The sequence below is a fragment of the Nannospalax galili genome, unplaced genomic scaffold (genome assembly GCF_000622305.1).
Source record: "Nannospalax galili isolate Female #2095 unplaced genomic scaffold, S.galili_v1.0 scaffold342, whole genome shotgun sequence".
NCBI classification, from domain to species: Eukaryota; Metazoa; Chordata; class Mammalia; order Rodentia; family Spalacidae; genus Nannospalax; species Nannospalax galili.
Genome location: NW_008349359.1, coordinates 33,042 through 54,979, shown reverse-complemented (window position 1 = coordinate 54,979; position 21,938 = coordinate 33,042). Strand labels below are relative to the sequence as shown.

Genomic DNA, 21,938 nt, shown 5'->3' with positions numbered 1-21,938 from the left:
ATATATATATATATAATAAAAAAAGTTACAGAAAGCAGAAGCAGATAGATAAAGGAAGAAAGATGGCTCGGAATCCAACAGAGAAACACAAAGTGGGTGGGTGGGAAGACTGTGTTCAAAATACCCATATCAGTGCATGCCTTTAATCCCAGCACTTGGGAGGCAGAGGCAGGTGGATCAGTGAGTTCCAGGACAGCTGGGGCTATAAGGAGACCCTGTCTCAAAAAGACAAAAGCAAAAAAAAAAACAAAACAAAGTACCCATATCAGCTACAAACCAAGGGGTGTGTGAGCAGAGGCCTCAGGAACATGAGATTTTTTTTTTAAGTTTATTTTAAATTTTTATTTACATGTATTTTTGTTTGTCTGTGTGAGTATATTCCACATGTGTGAGAGTATATTCTACATGTGTGAGAGTACCCACCAAGGCCAGAAGAGGGTGCTGGATCCTCTGGAGCTGGAGTTACAAGTGGTTGTGAGCTGCTCAATGTGGGTGCTGGGAACTGAACTTGGATCCTCTGAAAGAGCAGCACCAAACCATCTCTCTGGCCCCAGTGATGAGATTTTATATCACAGCTTTGTGACCAAAGTGGTGTTGCTACTAAATAGGAGAGTCATTCTCTGAGGAGAAAATAGGGAGGCTATGCTCAGGGGACATAAAGCATGCTGGCAGGGAATTCAGAACTCTCCATTAAAAATGAGATTTGGGGCTGGGCATGGGAGGCAGAAGCAGGCAGATCTCTGTGAGTTCAAGGGCTGCCTGGTCTACATAGTGAGTTCCAGGCCAGTTGGGGCTGCAAGGGGACCCTGTCTCAAAAAGACCCCCCCCCCAAAAAAAAAAAAAGATTTTTGGCCAGGTGTGGTGGCCCACTCCTTTAATCCCAACATTTGGGAGGCAGAGGCAGAGGTGGATCTCTGTGAGTTCGAGGCTAGCCTGGTCTCCAGAGTGAATCTAGGCCAGCTGGGGCTACAGGGAGACCTTGTCTCAAAAAAAAATAATTAAAAAAATAAAAATGAGGTTTTGGGGTTGGAGAGATGACTACATGGTTTAGAGAGCTTGAAGAAGACCTGAGTTCAGTTCCTAATACCCACAAGAGCTGGTTTACAACTGCCTATAACTCCAGGTTCAGGGAGTTTGATGCCCCCTTCTGGCCTCCTTGGGTACCCACACACATGTAGATATATACATACAGACACACATATAAATAAAAATAAATCTTAGCACTTGGGAGGCAGAGGCAGGCATATCTTTGTGAGTTCGAGGCCAGCCTTGTCTACATAGTGAGTTCCAGGACAGCTGGGGCTACAAGGAGACCCTGACTCAAAAAATAGAAAAAAATAAAAATAAAAATAAAAATAAAAAATGAGGTGTTGGCCCAGCATAGTGGCACACACTTTTAATCCCAGCACTTGGGAGGCAGAGGCAGGCGGATCATTGTGATTTTGAGGCCAGCCTGGTCTACATAGTAAGTTCCAGGACAGCTGGGGCTACAAGGCGACCCTGTCTCAAAAAGACAAAAAAAAAGAGGTTTTTCAGGTGTCTCCCAAACTGCCTGTTTCCTCCAAAGGGCGGGGCCTGCTGTGGAGGGGTTTCTGTGCCATCTTGTGACAGAAGCTGCTAGCCACCAGGAACAAACACACTGCAGCAGGTGTGGGGAATGAGCGGAGGTGGGCGTGGAGAATAGATGGCCCCAGCATCTCACCCACATCATGAGAGGGGGCATTTACCGACCTGGAGCAGAACTGTGGGTCCAAGATGCGTGGGCGAAAGTTAATGGAGACTGTGGGTGGGTGCAGAAGTGATCTGGAACCATGGTGGCCTGCCCCGCAGAGCTGGGTGCTGGGCGTTAGTCTCTGTAAGTTTCTCCACCCCCCCCAAGATATAAACTATAATAAATTCACATAAAAATATATTATATGGTTTGTCTGACAGCTCAAGAAACCCTAAGAGAACTCTGGTGACAAAATTGGCATAGTTGGCAGGGTAAATGAACCACAGCCTTGGGGATGTGGGTTTGGGAAAGCAGTGCTGTGCCCGCTGCCCCTGTGGCAGGTCAGCTGGGCTCTGATTCTCAAATCCAGGAGAGGCTACCAGGAACCCAGGGGAGATGGTAATTAAACCCTATAGGCTTAATGGGGTTAGCGATAGTCACGTGGGTTATACAATGGATTATAAAATCTGTAATTAAAAAGAGGCTAGCCACACAAACGTGTGGGCCACAGCTATGTTGTAAATGTGGGGGTATGTGTGGGTATGTGAAAATTTGTTAAAGGTTATCCAGAGGCTAGAAAATCTTTTACTGGCTCTGGACCCAAATGGAGCACCCAGAGAGGGAGCATGGCCACTTTGCATAATAAAAGATTTGCCCCCCGCAGGGGAAGCTGAAAAGGCTAGTGAAGTCCTGGCAGATCCAGTTGCAGAGCTGGAGAGAGAAAAAAAGTGGAACACTTTGACTTGTGTAAGGTCCAAGGACTCAGAGGAAAAGACAGATAATAGTAAAAAAGAAAATGACCTAAAAATAAAAGTAGCTAAGGCTGCCCCTCAGATTCAACCATTGATACAAAAGGAAAAAAAAAAAAAAAAGCTAACAGTGCTGTAGCTAGGAAGTATTCCATACTAAAACTGTTAAAACTAGGAAAAACTTACAATCAAGCAATCAGAGAGCCCCTAGCCACGTGGCTTGTGAGAGCATGGGACATGGGAGCAAATGACGTCAGTCTAAGTCCTTCAGAAGCTTCACAGCTGAGTTATAAAACCACCCATCCATCCTTATGATATAGGCTGTTCAACCTAGGCCAATGCAGGGGGGAGCAGTCCTTAATAGGATGGCTGGTTGAAGGCATTAAAGATACATGGTCATCACCAAGGGAGACTAACATGATTAGCAGGGGCTGGAGGACTATAAATAAGGGGCAGGCATTACTGAGAGAACTAGGTATGAGAAAAGCAATATATAGTGTCCAGTTCACTGGGCCAGATAAGACTGTGTTCACCAGAGATATGAAGGAAAGCTTAATTCAACTGGGACCTCAAGAATGGTATGGTGCTTTAATGGTTTTACTAAGCCCTTTGATGGGACAGGATCTTTGTAAAGTGAGAGAAGCTTTGGCAAATCTAAATGGTTTTGACCAGCATGTAAAACGTGTCTGTAAAATAACAGAACACCCTATAAGAGATATAAAAATGACCAGACAGAAGAAATGGTCTACTTGGGTTACTCAAAGACAAATGTGGCAAAACTTATGTCAAGCCCAAATTCCCAGAGAAAAAACTGATAGAAAACCAAATTTGGTACTAAGGTGTTTCTGGAAGATATTAAAACCAGAAGAACAGTTTACAAAAGACATTCAAAGGATAAAAACTACAAGGGGTGGCTAAGAATCCCCAAGGATTAAATAAGATGCATTTCTCTTCTGATAAAGGCTATATTAGGTGTGGAAGCAGTTTTTCCCACCAAGTTGTCCCCCAGCAACCAGGTGTGGTCAATGGAGAGATGACAGATACAGCTACAGTTAGGAGGCAGACTCAGGGCCTGCCTGACTCAGGGACCCAACAAGCACAACAGGGACAGGAGAAGCCCCCTGCCTCCTTAGCCCAGTGCAGGGGACTGAAGCCAACACCTGTAAGTGTATCAAGAATAAAAGAATACAAAGAAACTTCATGTAAAATTCTCCAAGTGTGAAATGACTCCAAAGAGGTAACTAAAAATGGTAAAGAGCTAACCAAATTAATGCCTTGTACCCATGCTATGGTACCTAACAAGGATCTATGGAGAAAACAGTTAATACAAATGGACAAAGCCTTTCCATGCTATGTGAAACCTTGTCTATGATTGATTTAATATATAATGTTAACATTCCTTTGAGTGTTTTACAGATGTAGAACCCATTTGAAAGATACCTGAAGAAGCAAAGGCCAACTATAGCTGTAAGACTCTTGGGAGTTTAATGGCTGGGTAAGAAGAAAACAGAGACTCCCAAACTATACAACTGTTAAGAAAATCTACAGTACCAGAGGTGGGTTGCCCCCCTATGAGCTGTTGGTCAGAGAAATCCTAGAGGTCCTCAAATTCACCAAGGCTATTGTCATTAATGTCAATTGTACACTAGAAAGGTCAGTAAGGGCATGTTGCTGAAGACACTGTGAGAGACCTGAGTGACTCCATCTTGGATAAAACCTCCATAGGACTGACCCAGCCCTGGGCCCTGTTCCAAGAAAAACCACAATACTTGGAACGGATAGAGAACAACTCCCCCACCAATGGTCAATTAACCAGGGACAGGAAAGAACTAAAAGTCCAGATATCTTTTCAGATTTCCTGAAGCCAGCAGTTTATGGTTTGGCACTGAGCTGCAACCAATCAGATGCTTGCCAGGCTGAAGACCCCCTACTCCCCTACTTGCTGAACTTGCTGCAATAAACCTATAAAAACCTCTGTCTCCCAAAGCAAGGGGTCTCACATCTGAGATCCGCTGGGTCGGTGACAGTTTGGGGTCTCGCAAATTGGGCACAATATCTTGGGGCCTCGTCCTGGATCCCCAAGGCCCCCCCCCAGGACCCCCGAACTGGAGGGTTCCTGGCTGGCCGGCAAGTATGTTTGTTTCTAGTTGTACCTGTCTGTGTCTGTCCTAGCTTTTGTTCTGAGCCTTGAGGTAAACTTGTGAACAGTGTGGTCAGGAGCAGTTGGAGTGGACATGCTGGATGACTGTGACCACAGAGGTCTGGAAGACGTTCCAGACCCTGGCAGAGGGGATGGAGGGCCCCAGATTCTGTTGATTTCTGTGAAAGGACAAGGTGGGTTGCTCCCATAGCATTGCAGTTCGCCACTGTCCTACTTTCAGTTTTTCTTCTGCATGAACGGGGGAATTTGCTACTTGGCCTTCTGTGTGTCTTTCTGGCTCTCTGTTTTGTCTTTGGTTATCTATTTCTCTGTGACTGAGATGGATACAATGGGACAGACTCCCTCTACACCCCTGGACCTGGTTTCTGCACATTTTGGAGAGGTTAAGACTCAAGCCCATAACCTCTCTGTTGTTGTCAGGAAAGATAAACTAATTACTTTCTGCAGGTCTGAATGGCCCACTTTCAATGTGGGATGGCTCTCAGAGGGGACCTTTGATCCTGCTGTCATTAACATGGTTGAGAAAATTATTCTTCCACCATGTATGGGACACTTGGATCAAATATCATACATAATGGTCTGGGGAGATTTAGTTAATAACCCCCTTCCTTGGGTCAAGTCTTTTTTTCCTTTACAGCAACCTAGAAAGCACCTAAGCCTGAAACCAAACCATCAGTACCATCACTGTACCCTGTCTTACAGGGCAGCATAGAAGACAATCTAATTTTTCCTCCCCTTCCTTATCCACCTCCTCCACAGGAGGTACCCCCTCCAGAACTGGCAGCCCTGGTACCAGATTCTTCACAGGCATGGGGGGGACCAGCTTAGGGGACTAGGAGTAGAAGGGCAGCAACACTGGAGGGTCCAGACTCTACTGTTCTACCCCTCAGAGTCACCGGCCCCACGGATGAGGCTGGCAACCAGTCTCATCATGACTGGCCATTTGCCACTAGTGACCTTTACAACTGGAGAACCCAGAATGCTCCCTTTTCTGAAAATCCTAAGGAGCTTATTAATTTATTAGAAACTGTCTTATTCATACACCAACCCTTGGTATGATTGTCATCAATTATTACAGGTCCTGTTTACCACAGAGGAAAGGGAACGTATCCAAACAGAGGCCAGGAAGTTAATTCCTGGCAATACTGGTGTCCCTACTACTGATCCGACACTGATTGATGCTGCCTATCTACTGACCTGGCCTGATTGGGATTATAATACTGCAGAAGGTAAGGGGAGGCTTCTGGTTTACTGCTAGGCTCTGGTGGCAGGTCTCAAAGCAGCTGCTCATAGGCCAACTAATTTGGCAAAGGTATACGATATTAGTCAGGAACTAAATGAAAGCCCAGCTGCATTCTTAGAGTGAATAATGGATGCCTTCTGCAGGCACACTCCATTAGACCTGGAGGCCAAAGATAATATAATGGCAGTGGCCATGGCTTTTGTTAACCAGTCGGCTCTGGATATAAAGAGAAAGCTCCAATGAGTAGAGAGACTGGGTGAAAAGAGCCTAAGGGATTTAATAACTGTGGCCAAGAAAGTGTACAACAATAGGGATAGTGAAGAGGGAAAAACAGATAAAGGCAGAAAGAAGGCAAAACAAGGACCTGGCAAGGATCCTGCTGGCTGCCACTGTGGATCCAGAGGACCAGCGGAGGCGTCTGAGACAGATAGCATCAGGGAAAGGAGTCTCTTGCAGTATGTGGATGACCTACTTGTGGCGGCAGACAGCCAAGAGGTTTGTATGGATGGCACAGAACACCTGTTGCGGAAGCTGGGAAGCCTGGGCTATCGGGCCTCTGCTAAAAAGGCCCAACTATGCAAACAACAGGTCCAATACTTGGGCTGTATACTCAAAGAAGCACTACTGGTAAAAGATGCTGACAAACTGACTTTGGGCCAGAACTTGACCATCACCACACCACATGCAATTGAAGGAGTTTTAAAGCAGCCCCCATGTTGGGGACCTCTGTTATGCAAAGTAGAAGCCCCTTCACGTCCGGACAGCTCATGCAGCTCAGGATTATGTGCTGGGGCTCCTTTCATAGCAGGGTGCCTTCCTGGCATCTTTCCTGACTCTCCTTTTGAAGTGCCCACCACGAATGCTCTAAACACAAACATGGCCTCTGGCTCTGAAAGATACCATGCCTTCCTGTGATTTTTCAGGCAGACAGTAGTCTGGCAGAAACCCACTTCCATGTGTAAATAGAATGCCTCACAAAGTACCTAACAGCCAAAGCTTTTACCACTACCCCCATGGTATAAATATCCTAGTCTTCTCTCAATATTTGGGGGCTAGAAGAGGAGCTGAAACTAGAGCAGGAACTAGGTCCCTGAGACTTGGAATAAAGAGCTGTAGACTGAGTCTGTGTCTCCTCTCTGCAATCTAGTCTCCCCAGGGGGCAGCACTCCTCCGTTATCGACTTGTGGACATTCCTAGCTTTCGCTGTCCTCATACTCTTCCCGCGCGGTCCAGTGGCCAGTGGACCTCGCTTCCTGAGGAAGGTACACGGGTGAATTAAGGGTGGAATTCAGCTGGACAACGCTCCAGCAACGGAGGAACTTTCACCACCAAAAGCCGCGGCCAGCTGCCGCATCCAGGAGACACGAGCCCCGGTTCCACAGGATGCGGCCCGCCGGAGAAGCTTACGGGGGGCCAGACCCACCATCCTCCAGACGCATGGTGGGGGAGCCTGCGGACCCGCCATGCCATTCCGGGAGTGCACGCAGGGACCCCGAGAGCCCAGCACGCACTCGCCTATAACCCAAACCTCCCTGAAAAGCCCAAATACGCCAGGGAGGACCTGAAATGGACAAAGGGACTGCTGAGGACCCAATGCCTGGAAGGATGGTGGCGGTCAGCAGAAGGGAAGCTGATCCTCCCAGAAAAATTAGGAAACCAAATGGCAAAAATACACTGTTCTTCCCACATGGGCATCAAGAGGATGCAGGACTTAATTCGACATGCCGAAGTAAAAATCAAGGATGTTAATTTAAAGATTAAAGACATTGTCAACGCTTTGTCCAGGACGGCAAGAGGTATGCAGGGGCGGCTGTAGTATCATTAACTGGCATCGTTTGGGCAGAGCCTCTGCCCACTGGCACTTTAGCCCAAAAGGCTGAATTTATTGCCCTAACTAAGGCACTGGTATTGGGAAAGGACAAAAAGCTTAATGTGTATATGGACAGCTGATATACCTTTGCCTCCGTGCACATTCATGGGGCAATATATCGGAAACAGGGCTTATTAATGGCAGAGGGAAAGACAGTCAAAAATAAAGAAAAATCCTAACATTGCTGAGGGCTCTCTGGCTGCCAAAGAAATTGGCAATTATCCACTGCCCAGGTCATCAAAAAGGGAACGATCTGATTTCCCAAGGAAATAATTGAGTGGATCAGGTGGCTAAACAGGCTGCCCTCCAAATTGACTCAATTTTGGTCACCACACTAATTGACCCAGGTGATCCAAACCTCCCCCAAAAGCCCAAATACGCCGGGGAGGACCTAAAATGAATAAAGGGACTACTGAGGACCTAATGCCTGGAAGGATGGTGGAAGTCACCAGAAGGGAAGCTGATCCTCCTGGAAATATTAGAAAAACAAATGTTGAGAAAAATACACCGTTCTTCCCACATGTGCATCAAGAGGATGCAGGACTTATAATTTAAAGATTAAAGACATTGTCAATGGCTGTAATGCTTACCAACTCACTAATGCAGTGCCAAATATTAGAAACCCAGGAATCAGACTTTGAGGGATGTTGGGGACCCCTGCTGTTTAGGGTCGCTGTCTCTCCATGTCCGGATAGCTGCAAGCTGGCTCGGCGCAAATGGAAGGACTCCTCTTCTCAGTGGGGCGCCTTCTGCTCTCCTTCCTGACTCACCTTTGAAGTGGCTGTCACAGATACATAAGGCACTGGTATTGGGAAAGGACAAAAAGCTTAATGTGTATATGGACAGCTGATATACCTTTGCCTCCGTGCACATTCATGGGGCAATATATCGGAGCTACTGCCTCCACACTATAAATATCCTGGTTTCACCCCAATAAAGCGGAGCTGTATCACGAGCTGTATCACTGAGTCTGACTGAGCTGTATCCTGTGTCTTACTGCCTGCGATTCAGTCTCCCCGGAGGGGCTGTCCTTCCATCAGCAACCACTCGTGAAGATCTTGCTTTCGCTGTTCCTGCACCTCCCCTCATGATCCGGTGGCCAACGGATCGCATACACAGAGGGAGTGTCTGGCAGCTTGGAACAGAACCCGCCCGGCAGCTGACAGTGACCCGCAGAGTCGCCAGCATCCGGTAGCCGCGGAGAGCCAGGGACCCGTCTCAGCAGCGCGAAACCCGTGCACCCTAGCGGTACGTGAGAGACTGGCGCCATGCCAGCAGCTGGTGCTCCGAGATCCCCGCGCGCCCACAGAGGGAGAAAACCTGGAGCCTATTGGGAAATGGATTTCACTGAGGTAAAACCTGGCAGGTATGGATACCATTACTTGCTAGTCTTTGTAGATACTTTTTCAGGATGGACTGAAGCCTTCCCTACTAAACATGAAACAGCTTCACGGTACCCGATCAGATTTGAGAGATACCCCGTTAACTGATGCTGAAGTGACCTGGTTCACTGATGGGAGCAGCTTTGTCCAGGACAGCAGAGGTATGCAGGGGCGGCTGTAGTATCATTAACCAGCATCATTTGGGCAGAGCCTCTGCCCAATGGCACTTCAGCCCAAAAGGCTGAACTTATTGCCCTAAGGCGCTGGTATTGGGAAAGGACAAAAAGCTTAATGTGTATACAGACAGCCGATATGCCTTTGCCACTACGCATGTTCATGGGGCAATATATAGGGAACGGGGCTTATTAACGGCAGAGAAAAGACTGTCAAAAATGAAGAAATCTTAACATTGCTGAAGGCTCTCTGGCTGCCAAAGAAATTGGCAATTATCCACTGCCCAGGTCATCAAAAAGGGAACGATCTGATTTCCCAAGGAAATAATTGAGTGGATCAGGTGGCTAAACAGGCTGCCCTCCAAATTGACTCAATTTTGGTCACCACACTAATTGACCCAGGTGATCCAAACCTCCCCCAAAAGCCCAAATACACTGGGGAGGACCTGAAATGGATAAAGGGACTGCCGAGGACCCAATGCCTGGAAGGATGGTGGAGGTCAGCAGAAGGGAAGCTGATCCTCCTGGAAATATTAGAAAAACAAATGTTGAGAAAAATACACCGTTCTTCCCACATGTGCATCAAGAGGATGCAGGACTTAATTTGACATGTCAAAGTAAAAATCAAGGATCTCAATTTAAAGATTAAAGACATTTTCAATGGCTGTAAAGCTTGCCAACTCACTAATGTGGTGCCAAATATTAGAAAACCAGAAATCAGACTTCAAGGGAAAAAACCTGGAGCCCATTGGGAAATGGATTTCATTGAGGTAAAACCTGGCAGGTATGGATACCATTATTTGCTAGTCTTTGTAGATATTTTTTCAGGATGGACTGAAGCCTTCCCTACTAAACATGAAATGGCTCAAATGGTGGCAAGGAAACTGTTAGAAGACATCCTCCCCAGGTATGGTTTTCCACAGATGATATGGTCAGATAATGGACTGGCTTTTGTGTCCAAGGTAAGTCAGAGTCTGGCCACAGTTCTGGGGATTGATTGGAAACTACATTGTGCTTATAGACCCCAGAGTTCAGGACAGGTAGAGAGAATGAATAGAACTATTAAAGAGACCTTAACCAAATTAGCTTTAGAGACTGGCACTAAAGACTGGGTACAGCTCCTACCTCTAGCTTTATTTTGAGCTAGAAATACTCCTGCTATACACAGTCTAACCCTCTATGAAATTCTTTTTGGAGGGCCTCCTCCTGTTCTCAACTCCAGGCAGAAAAGATTACTGAATTTAAAGATTGGGACCTGTTGAATGACCTCAGGGGAGTCCAATGGTCCCATAAACATGTATAGCCTAAACTAAGTGCTCTTTATGAGACAGGACCCCCTCCAGAATCTCATCGATATCGACCCGGTGACTGGGTCTATGTTAAGAGGCATCAGCAAGGATCCTTAGAGCCATGGTGGAAGGGGCCCTGTGTCATCCTACTGACCACCCCCACAGCCCTCAAAGTGGATGGTGTAGCATCATAGATCCACCACACACATGTACGGCCAGCTGACCTGTTCACTGTAGAGGACTGCCCATCCCCAGCTTCAGGATGGAGAGTTTCAAAGGACCCCAACAATCTGCTCAAGCTAAAGCTCACCCGATTTTCAAACTGTTGACTGTATATATTCTGTTCCCCATGATAGCCACTCCTGTTCTGGGAAGCCTGCATCAACCTATGAATCTGACTTGGGTCCTCCAAGATGTGATAGGAGGTAATATTTTATTTCAGATCTCCCAAGTAGCACCTCCAGCTACTTGGTTCCCAACTCTGCACTCCCATTTAGATGCCTTCTTTGATTTCAATCCTAAGGGAGGAGCACATCCTCATGCTCTAACTAACTCTCCAGGCCCATACAGAAAACCAAGCTGGTTCTATGTTTGCCCAGGGCCTGGAACTCTGAAATAAAAGTCCCAGAGAAACAGGTGTGAAGTGGATAGTACTACTTACTGTACTCGATGGGGCTGTGAGACAACAGGATACATATGGTGGACCCCCCCCAGGGAGGAGATCTTATTAAGGTAACGTGGGAGCAACCGATATCCACTAATCCTCATAAAAATGGTAGGCTCAATATTAGTTTTACTGAAGGAAAGAGAGCCACCAGCTTGGAAGCGGGAAAAATTTGGGAAATAAGACTCTATGTGGGCTGGACCGAACCAGATCCAGGAACTTTATTCTCTATTCGATTAAGAGTAAGAGTTCCTCAGTACCAGACCCGTTCAGTCCCCTTGGGACCAGGTGCTGTTTTAAAGGTCACCCCAGAATCAATCTTGTCAACCATGGTGACCCCCTCAAATAATGACTGTTCTGACAGCCATGGCCTTCCTATAGGTGACACTGACCTGCTTTGGTCACTAATGTCCAGACTTACCAGGTACTCAATGATACCAGGCCAGACCTCACCTCATTATGCTGGTTATGTTATTCATCAAGTCCCCCATACTATGAGGGGATTTCATTCATAGGAAACACCACCCTAGCACTGGACCAAAGCAGCTGTAGATGGGCTCAGCAGGAAGGAATCAGGCTTACGCTACAAGATGTTTCAGGACGAGGGCTATGTATAGGCAAGCCCCCTCATGAGTACATTGCCCTATGCAACCAGACTCTGCCAGTGCTGGCCAATAACTCGTACTTGCTACCACCAGATCAAGGATGATGGGCATGTACTTCAGGATTAACCCCATGTGTCCATTCTAAAGTTCTTAATCAAGCATCAGATTTTTGTGTTCTAGTACAACTAATCCCTAGAATTATTTATCACTCAGACCAGGATATAAATAAGGCCCTGACTGGGCAAGGACCCCTTCACCATAATTGCCAGGAAAGAGAAGTTGTTACTGCCATCACCCTATCTGTTCTGGGATTGGGACTGGCAGGAGCCTTGATCTTACAAAGCCCAAACTACCATAGCCTTAGAGCCACAATAGACGGGGACATCCAGAACTTAGAAAAGTCTATTTCCCATCTACAAGAATCCCTAACCTCCTTGGCAGAAATGGCTCTGCAGAATAGGAGAGGCCTAGACTTGCTGTTCTTGCAGCAGGGAGGCCTCTGTGCTGCCCTTAAGGAAGAGTGTTGTTTTTATGTAGATCACTCTGGGGTCATCAAAGAATCCCTGGCCAAGATTAGAGAAAGTCTGGCTTGAAGAGAGAACGAATATAGGGCTAAACAAGGATGGTTTGAATCCTGATTCAATAGCTCCCCTTGGTTGACCACTTTGATTTCAACCTTACTCGGAACCCTCCTCATTCTGATTATGCTCTTGACTTTTGGGCCTTGCATTTTAAATAAATTGGTAGCTTTTATAAAAGAGCAGCTGGGAGCTAATGGTAATGCGAACCCACTATTAGTCCCTCCAGAGTCTGGGTGATGAAGAACATGAGATGAGGGAGCGCCCATTATTGGGCCCCCAAGGTACTAGTCAGGGGGGGGAATGAGAGACTGGAGTGACTCCATCTTGGATAAAACCTCCATTGGACTGACCCAGCCCTGGGCCCTGTTCTAAGAAAAACCACAATACTTGGAACAGATAGAGAACAACTCCATAGAGAACAACTCCCCCACCAATGGTCAATTAACCAGGGACAGGAAAGAACTAAAAGTCCAGATATCTTTTCAGATTTCCTGAAGCCTATGGTTTATGGTTTGGCATTGAGCTGCAACCAATCAGATGCTTGCCAGGCTGAAGACCCCCTACTCCCCTACTTGCTGAACTTGCTGCAATAAACCTATAAAAACTTCTGTCTCCCAAAGCAAGGGGTCTCACATCTGAGATCCACTGAGTCAGTGACAGAGTGGGCCCAACCTTAAGCTTGTAACAATAAAAGAACCCTTGTGTATTTGCATCGGTCGGCTCCTTAGTGGTCTTTGGGATCTCGCAAACTGGGCACAGCAACTGTATGTTGTGAGCGTGGAAGAAGAAAAAGAGATGGAACTGAGACTAAGCCAAAAAACTCCATGCCACTGGATAAATGATGTTCATATTGCCAGAAGGTGCAATGCAGAAGATGGTTGGGGAAGAAAGGATCCTCTATGATACTACTCAATGATGGACCCTGTGTGCTGCACACTATGGACATGCCAAGTAATGCCTGCAAGTGCAATAATGGCTCAATCAACATACATAGAACTGAAAAACTTCTAATTGGATAAGGCCCGCTCCTAGGGGTAGAACACACGTCTGGTGCTGTAGACCTGGCCAAAACCTTGTGTCAAGAAAGGCTACAGGCCCTAATGGGGAAGCCATCACAAGTATACTGTTTAATGAATATAGTACACCTACTGGGATATCTTCTAGACATTTGTACTTACATTCATATTTGTTTAAATGTGTCTACTTACTTCCATTTGTCTTTATAGTAGAAGAAACACCACTGAGATAGATCAATGGCCACGGCTTAGAGACAAGTAATGGGGAGGCCCAAGAAGTCACTATCTCACCATGATAAAAGAGAGATCACCCTACATCTCTCACCCCCTCCAAGGCTCAGGGACCTTAGCTGAAGATTGGCAGGAAGACTAAGAAAAGAGGAAAGGGGTAGAGTGTCTCCCAAAATACCTGTTTCCTCCAAGGGGTAGGGCCTGCTGCGGAGAATTGACTGGGAAGGGGTTTGTGCACCATCTTGTGATGGAAGCCACGAGCCAGTGGGAACACGTGGCAGTGGGCGTGGGGAAGCTTGCAGCAGACGTGGAGAAAAGATGGCCCGGCATCTCAACAGCATTGCAAGAGGGGGCATTTACCAACCTGGAGTGGGACTTCAGATCCAAGATGCGCGGGCAAAAGTTAACGGAGACTGTGGGCAGGTATGGAAGTGACCTGAAACGATGGTGGCCTGCCGGTGCAGAGCTGAGTGCCTGGTGTTAGTCTCTGTAAGTTTCTCCACCCCCCCCAAGATATAAACTATAATAAATTCACATAAAAATATATTATATGGTTTGTCTGATAGTGCAAGAGACCCTGAAAGAACTCTGGTGACATCAGGTCAGGTATGGTAGCTCACACCTGTAATCCCAGCAGTTAGGTGGTAGAGGCAGGAGGATCAGGAGTTCAAGGCCAACATCAGTTACACTGTGAACTCAGTGGTGCCCTGGTATACATGAGACTCTATTGCAAAAGGAAAGAAAGGAAGAAAGGAAGAAAGGAAGAAAGGAAGAAAGGAAGAAAGAAAGAAAGAAAGAAAGAAAGAAAGAAAGAAAGAAAGAAAGGAGGGAGGGAGGGAGCGAGGGACTGGAGAGATGGCACAGCAGTTAAGAGCACTGACTCCTCTTGCAGAGGACCTGGGTTCAATTTCCAGCACCCACATGGTGACTAACAACCATCTCTAACTTCCAGTTCCAAGGGATCTGATGCCCTCTTCTGACCTGCTTAGGCATTGCATGAAATGGGTGCCTCTACCTACATACAAGCAATACACTCATACAGAGTAAATAAAAATAATAAAATATTTTTTGTAAAAGGAGAGGAAGGAAGGGAAGGAGGGAGGGAGGGAGAGAGGGTGAGAGAAATGAAGGAGGAAGGAAAGGAAGAAAGGGAAGGTAAAGGAAAAGAAGTTTTTTTCCTTGGCTGTAGTTTTTAAAAAAATCTTGTGTCTGAGTCATCTGGTACTCAGAACCGCTGTTTGTGTCAAGGCTATTAAGCCCTCTACACATGTTCTTTCTGACCACCAAACCAGGCTGCTCAGATGCTCTAGGCTTTGGGAAAGCACAACCCAACTACAACTCCAGAAGGGAAGGAAGCCTGAGGGTGGTGATATTAGAAACAGCTACCTGGAAACCAGCCCATATCTAGCTTTTAAATTTTTTCCTTCAGCTGGTGGCATAGGCTTGTAATCTCAGCTACTTGAGAGATAAAAAGAGCAAGTTCAAGTCCTCCCTGGGCTACTGTGTGAATTTAAGGCCAGCCTGGACAATTTAGTGGGACCCAGTCTCAAAGTAAAAATACAAAAAGGGGTGGAGACAAAAAAAAAATACAAAAAGGAGTGTCAGTGTTAGGACACTTGCCCAGCATGTGCAAGGCCTTAGGTTCAATTCCTAGTACCACCACCACCAAAAGCCCCAGCTCCCTACCCTATATTTCTTTCTGCTTCTCTTTCTTTCCTTCCTTTTTTTTTTTTTTTTTGAGACAGGGTCTCATGAAGCCCAGCCTGACTTTGAACTATGTAGCCCAAAATGACCTTGAACTTCTGTTCTCCCTGCCTTCTCAGCATGTTGAGACTATAGGCACCACAGGCAAATATTCTACCAATTGATTTATATCCACAGCCTCTCTTTGTTGTTCTGGCATTCTCTATGCAGACCACGCTGGCCTTAAACTCAGAAAACAACCTGCCTCTGCCTCTTGAGTGCTGAAATTAAAGGCATGTACCACCATGCCCAACTTGTTACTTTTTTGAGACATTCATGTAACTCAGGCTGCCCTTGAACCTGCAATCTTCCTACCTCTACGTCTTAAGTGCTAGGATTACAGATATGTATCCGTCATACAGCCTGACTTCACCCATGATTTCTAACTGCCTCATTATTTCATTAAATACACTCTGATAATGAAAATGAAAGCACAATGGGAGAGCAGAGGGTTCCCAGTAGGTGTCTCAAAAACTACCTCAACATTAACATGGTCTAAATTCATCTTTAACTGATTTTTAAAAATCTATTATTTTATGTGTACGAGTATATTGCGTGCATGTATATAAGTGTACCTGTGTCATGCAGTGCCCATGGAGGTCAGAAGAGGGCATCGGATTCCCTGGAACTGAAGTTAGGGATGGTTGTTAGCCACCATGTGGGTGCTAGTGCTGGGAATGCTCTTTCCCTTGTCTTTGTGCTTCCTTTTTTGGTTTTTTTTTTTGTGTGTATATGTATGAGTGTGTGTATATATGAATGTATGTATGTGTGTGGTATATGAACACATGTGCATGTGGGTACTTGCATGGAGACCAGAGTAGGACATCGGGCATCCTCCTCTATCCCTCTGCCTTGTTCCTTTGGAGACAGGGTCTCTCAATGAAACTGGAGCTCATGTTTTTCACCTAGGTTAGCAGCCAGCAAGGATCTAGTGATCCTCCTGTCCCCATCCCCAGTGCTGGGATTATAGGCGTGCACAGGCCCAGGCCCAGCTTTTACATAGGAGCTGAGATCTGAACTCTGGTCCTCATGCTTTTGCTGCAAGTGTTCTTAACCAATGAGTCTTCTCTCCAGTGCCTTGTTTTTGTTTTTGTTTGGTCTTTTTGAGACAGGGTCTCCCTGTAGCCCCAGCTGTCATGGAACTCACTAAGTAGACCAGGCTAGCCTTGAACTCGAAGATATCCACCTGCCTCCCAAATGCTGGGATTAAAGGCATGGGCCACCAGGCCTGGCTTGTTTTGTTTTTCTGAAGCAGAAGTTTATTCTGTAGCCTAGGCTGGCCTGGAACTCACTGCATAGTACAGGCTGGCCTTGAACTCACAGCAGTTCTGTCTCAGTCTCTTGAGTGTTGGGATTACAGGAGTCAGCCACTATACCTGATGGCTTCCTGCTTCCTGCTTCTTTTGGAAAGGGCGTTAAAGAGCAACAGAGAAAGAAAGTTCTCTTTAGGAAAAGAAGGTATGCTCACCAGGGGCTGTGATGCCCAGTACTCCCAGGCTCCCCAGCTGCTTCCAGAACTCCTGTCAATTCAACAGAGTGAAGGTAGTTGTGAGAAAGCAGTTAGCCACATGTGGCTGGAACAAGAGCAAGTAATTTAGAGAAAGGAGCTGCATTCTTAGGACACCCCTGCTACCAGGGGACAGTACAAGCCCCTCTAGGCAGCTGTGCAACATAGTCCCCCTACAAACTGCAGCAGACCCCCTCCCCTGCCCCCAACCTTATAACTCACTCTTAGGTTCTTGAAGTCATTGCTTTGATCAATCTCCTGGGCCTTGGGAGCCAGATTCTCCTGAAGGAACTTAACCATAGTCTGACGAAGCTAAAAGAAGAGCAGTAGACAGATGCTGTTGAAACCAAGATATTCTTGCTATGGAGAGCAAAGTCCCTACTATTGAGGGCAGATTCAGGGAACTAGGCCACATGTAACCTCACCACATAGCATCAGGTTGAGGCATGGAGCCCCATTAATTTATGCTTGCTTAGAGGTGATCTTACCCTCTTAAGATTCTCGATTTAGGCATCCTGGAAATTATTTTTCAAAGATTATTACTTTATTAATTTTGACTGACTTTTGTCCAGGCTGACCTTGAACCTGAAGACGATTTTTAAAGATTTTTAAAATTTTTATGTATATGGGGCTGGAGAGATGGCTCAGCGGTTAAGAGCACTTAACTGCTCTTGCAGAGGACCCGGGTTTGACTCCCAGCACCCACATGGCGGCTATAAACCGTCCTTAACTCTAGTTCCAGGGGAATCCGAAGCCCTCTTCTGATTTCTACAGCATTGCATGACACGGGTGCACTCACATACATGCATATAATACACTTGTACACATAAAATAAAAATAATAATATATTTTTTAAAAAATTTTATGTATATGAGTGTATTGCCTGCATGTGTATTAGTGTATCTGTGTCATGCGATGCCCATGCAGGTCAGAAGAGGGAGTTGGATTCCACTGGAACTGGAGTTACAGACAGACAGTTGTCAGCCACCATGTAGGTGCTGGGAACTGAACCCAGGTCCTCTGCAAGAGCAGCCAGTGCTCTTAACTCCTGGGCCATCTCTCCAGATCCTGAAGATGATTTTGAAAAAATATTTTATCTACTATTTTTATTATTTTGTGTGTATGAATGTATTGCCTGCATGTATATAAGTGCACCCATGTTGTGCAATGCCCATGGAGGTCAGAAGAGGCTGTCAGATCCCCCTGAAACTGGAGTTATGGACAATTGTTAGACACCATGTGGGTGCTGGAAATCAAATTCAGGTCTTCTATAAAAGCGACCAGATGAGCTATTGTTCTAAAATGATGGATAAATTTGTTTTCTCCCCCTATTTAGAAGCCTTTGAGAGGGAACTGACACTGATTCTAAGTACTCCAACAGCTATCAAAATACTTGAAAGCAAATCCTGAATCCATCACTCTAGAGTCCAGCCTTGGAAGACAAAAGAAAAATGAGGAAGAACCCAGTAGAGGGATGCTTTTGGAAGCCCTTGTCAAGAAATTCCAATGGACTCTAACATGAACATTTGAAAATTGCCCTGTTCTGACTTTTTTTCTAGTTCCCTGTCTAGATCTTGTAATGCTCATTACCCTTGCCTTTATTTCTCCTTCACATCTCCTATTCAAGATTCAAAGACTTTCTTTTCCCCTTAGAGATAAGAGTTATGCAATTTGGGAGTCTTTTAGATAGACCCACTGAATTAAAGGTGCATGTCTTTAATCTCAGTACTCAGGAGTCAGAGGCAGGAGGATCTCTGTGAGTTCGAGGCCAGCCTGGTCTACATAGCAAGTTCCAGGCCAGCTGCGGCTACAGGGAGACCATGCCTCAAAAAACAACAAAAACAAACAAACAAACAACAAAAAAAGGAAAGGAGGACAGACTCCATAAAGTTGTTCTTTGACCTACGTGCATACACACACACACACACACATGCACACACACACATACACACACACACACACACATTCACACAAGGATAACAAAAATCAAAAAAAATTTTTTTAAAGAACATCATAAGACTGAGAGTAGTGGAACATACCTTTAATCCCAGTACCTCCAAGGCCCACTCCAGAGGTACAGGCAATCAGATCTCAAAAACAAACATTATAGGAAGGAAATGCCCAAAGTAATTACATACTTGTATGAAAATGTCATATGTAACTCAACACCATGTACAATGAATACAAATGGTGTGTGTTTTGGTAGATGCATTATAAAGCTGGGTACAGGGCTACAGAGATGGCTCAGCAATTAAAAGCGCTAACTACTTTTTGCCAAGGACCTGGGTTTAATTCCCAGCACCCACATGGTGACTAACAACCACCTGTAACTCCAGTTCCAGGAGAATCCAAAGCCCTCTTCTAACCTCTGCAGGCATTGCAGGACACAGGTGCACTTACACACATGCAGGCAATATACTCATAAAAATAAAATATTTTTATAAAGCTGGGTATAGGGGCTCATGCCTGTAATCCCAGCACTCAGAAGGCTGAGCAGGATTGCCAAGGGTTCCAAACCAGCCTGGCTACTTAGAAAAATCTTGTCTGAAAACAAAGAACATTACAAACTATAAACTAACATAACCCTCTGTAATATTCAGGCTAAGCCCAGAGTGGTGGTGCATGCCTTTAATCCCAGCACTTGGGAAGCAGAGGCAGGCCAGTCTCTGCAAGGTCAAGGCCATCCTGGTCCACATAGTGAGTTCCAGGCCAGCTGGGGCTACAGGGAGATCCTGTCTCAAAAAGACCAAGGGGGATACTGACTGAATTAACTGGCAAATATCTAATTCCTTTACTAATGAAGGAGGGTACTGGAATAAAATGACACTCTACATGAATAACTTTAAGTATTAGATGCTCAAAAACAATAACCTTGTGCTAAATTACTCCCTGCAAGTACATTTGGCCCCTGTGTAATCATTACTTCTCAAGACATAGGGAAAGTTAGTAATGGCTCAAGAAACCAAGCAGTAAAGACAGTTTAGTGGAATAACAAGCTGTGCCATTAGAATCGAAACAGAACAGAGCATGGAGTTCCCAGTCTTCCTCCACTTAGGTTAAACATTTACAGCAATAGTTGTGCCAGTAAACATCAGTCTCAAATAGACTAGGCAGAAAGCAATCTCTCAGTATTTTTACTAGGCAATCTGCAACAAATGCTTAATATGTACATTGCCAGTGAATGCACTATACCAGGAAATTATTGGTTGATTTTACTTAGAGAAAAGTATTATCTTAATAAATGCAACAATAAAAGTGAGCTGCACAATCTGTACAATCTTATCTTTCAAGCCCTTTTTCAGCTTTCTACTCTTCTAGAAGACCTGGGTTTACTTCCCAATAGCCACATGGCAGCTAACAGTCTGAAACTCCAGTTCCAGGGGATCCAACGCCCTCTTCTGGCCCTTGGGTGCATTAACACACACGCAGGCAAAACATTCATACACATAAAAGAAAAATAAATCCGGTAGCTTGGTGATTAAGGAGACTACAACATACCGATGGTTGCCACAAGCCCGCCTGCCCAAACTCCAGGAATTTGATTCCTTACTTTTCTAGCAGCCCTGGCGGGGGCCTTGCTGTCTCAAATATTCGCTTCCTAGAGATGAGGATCAGAGCCTAAGATGCGGGTGGGATGGGGGCGCGCGGTTCCCCACTCTCGTTCCCTAGTGCTCCTTCTCGGGCCTGGCTGGCACCAGCCACTTGGGAGGGCGCCACATCGGAGGCCCGGGGGCGGCCTGCCTACCTGCCTCTGCTCCTCGCTTAGCCCGTTGATAGCATCGTCCACAGGCAACATCGAGTGGGCCCGCTGGGAGACAGCGATGGGCGGCAGCCATGGCCGCAGCCTCCAATTGGACACACGCGGGCCCAGCAGCCGGATCGCAGTCGCCATCTCTGCTTTGCACCAGGAGCCAGCGCAGCCTTTGCAGAGCGGTAGCTTCCTCCCCACCAAGCCGAGCTTCACCACCCTGTCCAATCGAGAAGGAGGGGTGGGTCCCCCACAGCCAATCACCCTCGGAGGCCGGCTGAAGGCCGTGCTGCCCTTGGTCTCCTGGGGAGCCAATCAGCCCGAACTGCAGAGCCTGGTCCCATCTTCTGGGTGGTCCTTCAGTGTCTTTCTAGGGGTACAAGAATGGGTGACGTACTGTCTCCTCGCGTTGAAATTGTAGCCTCTCCCTGCAGAAATCTGTCTTCGGGGAAAGCAAAGTACTCAAACAAAACGAGCTACGCAGGTCTGGGCTAGCGAAGGTTGGGGGAAGTATCGCCGTTCTAGTGTACTGCACTGATTGAATTCATAAGGTTCGCTTTGTTGTTATATAATAGGTTTGATTCTTGTTTTAGGTGAAAAGGTTTGTTTGGGTTCTGCGCTCCAGATTATGTCAGGTATTGTGAAATGGCAAAATTAACTTCATTTTGCTCTAGCTTTACCCTGTGTTTTTGCCCAGCCATTCCATCTGCAGCCTACCAGGCAGGACCTCTCCTGCAGGTAGTTTCAAGGAGCACAGTATTTCTACAATACTGGGAAAATTACAAGTAGGCCCGTAGCAGGTCCAGATAGCATGCCCTCCGTCCCAGCTATACCTGCATCTCTATGGAGCACATTATTTCTACAATTCTTGTTAACTGACCTGCCCCTGGTCTGGTTTATCTATGGTGATCTGATGTAACTATGATTATTGGCTTTGCCCATGGCATGATGTAATTGCAGCTTTAAGCTTTATAAACCCTGCCCTGCTTCTCTTTGGGGTGGAGAGTTCTTTTGGGGGTTGGCCCCCTCTCTGATTGCCAGCAATTGATAAAGCACTCCTAATTCAACCATCCCTATGTGGAGTTCCTCTGTGCATCTTGCTTGGTATTACAAATTGTAAGGACTTTTTCTTGTGGGGAGGAAGGGAAGAAGTTTGAGGTTCCTGGAAAAAAAAAGTCATATCTCTGAAGAGTCTTTTTTTTCTTTTTCTTTTTCTTTCTTTCTTTCTTTCTTTCTTTCTTTCTTTCTTTCTTTCTTTCTTTCTT

At 46.0% G+C, this 21,938-nt stretch overlaps 1 protein-coding gene across 2 annotated transcripts in view; it reads right to left on the bottom strand.

Annotated features, from left to right (window-relative positions):
• Ivd (isovaleryl-CoA dehydrogenase) overlaps positions 1–20,886 on the bottom strand; it is a 33,626-nt gene extending 12,740 nt beyond the window's left edge. Inside the window, exons 1-3 of one of the 2 annotated variants that reach the window (XM_029570239.1) lie at positions 20,671–20,886; positions 17,148–17,237; positions 16,887–16,938 (exon numbers count right to left, since the gene is read on the bottom strand). In XM_029570239.1, coding sequence (XP_029426099.1) covers positions 16,887–16,938; positions 17,148–17,237; positions 20,671–20,817 — 289 coding nt within the window. In that variant the 5' untranslated portion in view covers positions 20,818–20,886. The remainder of the gene's footprint in view (positions 1–16,886; positions 16,939–17,147; positions 17,238–20,670) is intronic. The other variant, XM_008846753.2, reaches the window with a different exon arrangement.
• Between the last annotated feature and the right edge of the window lie 1,052 nt (positions 20,887–21,938).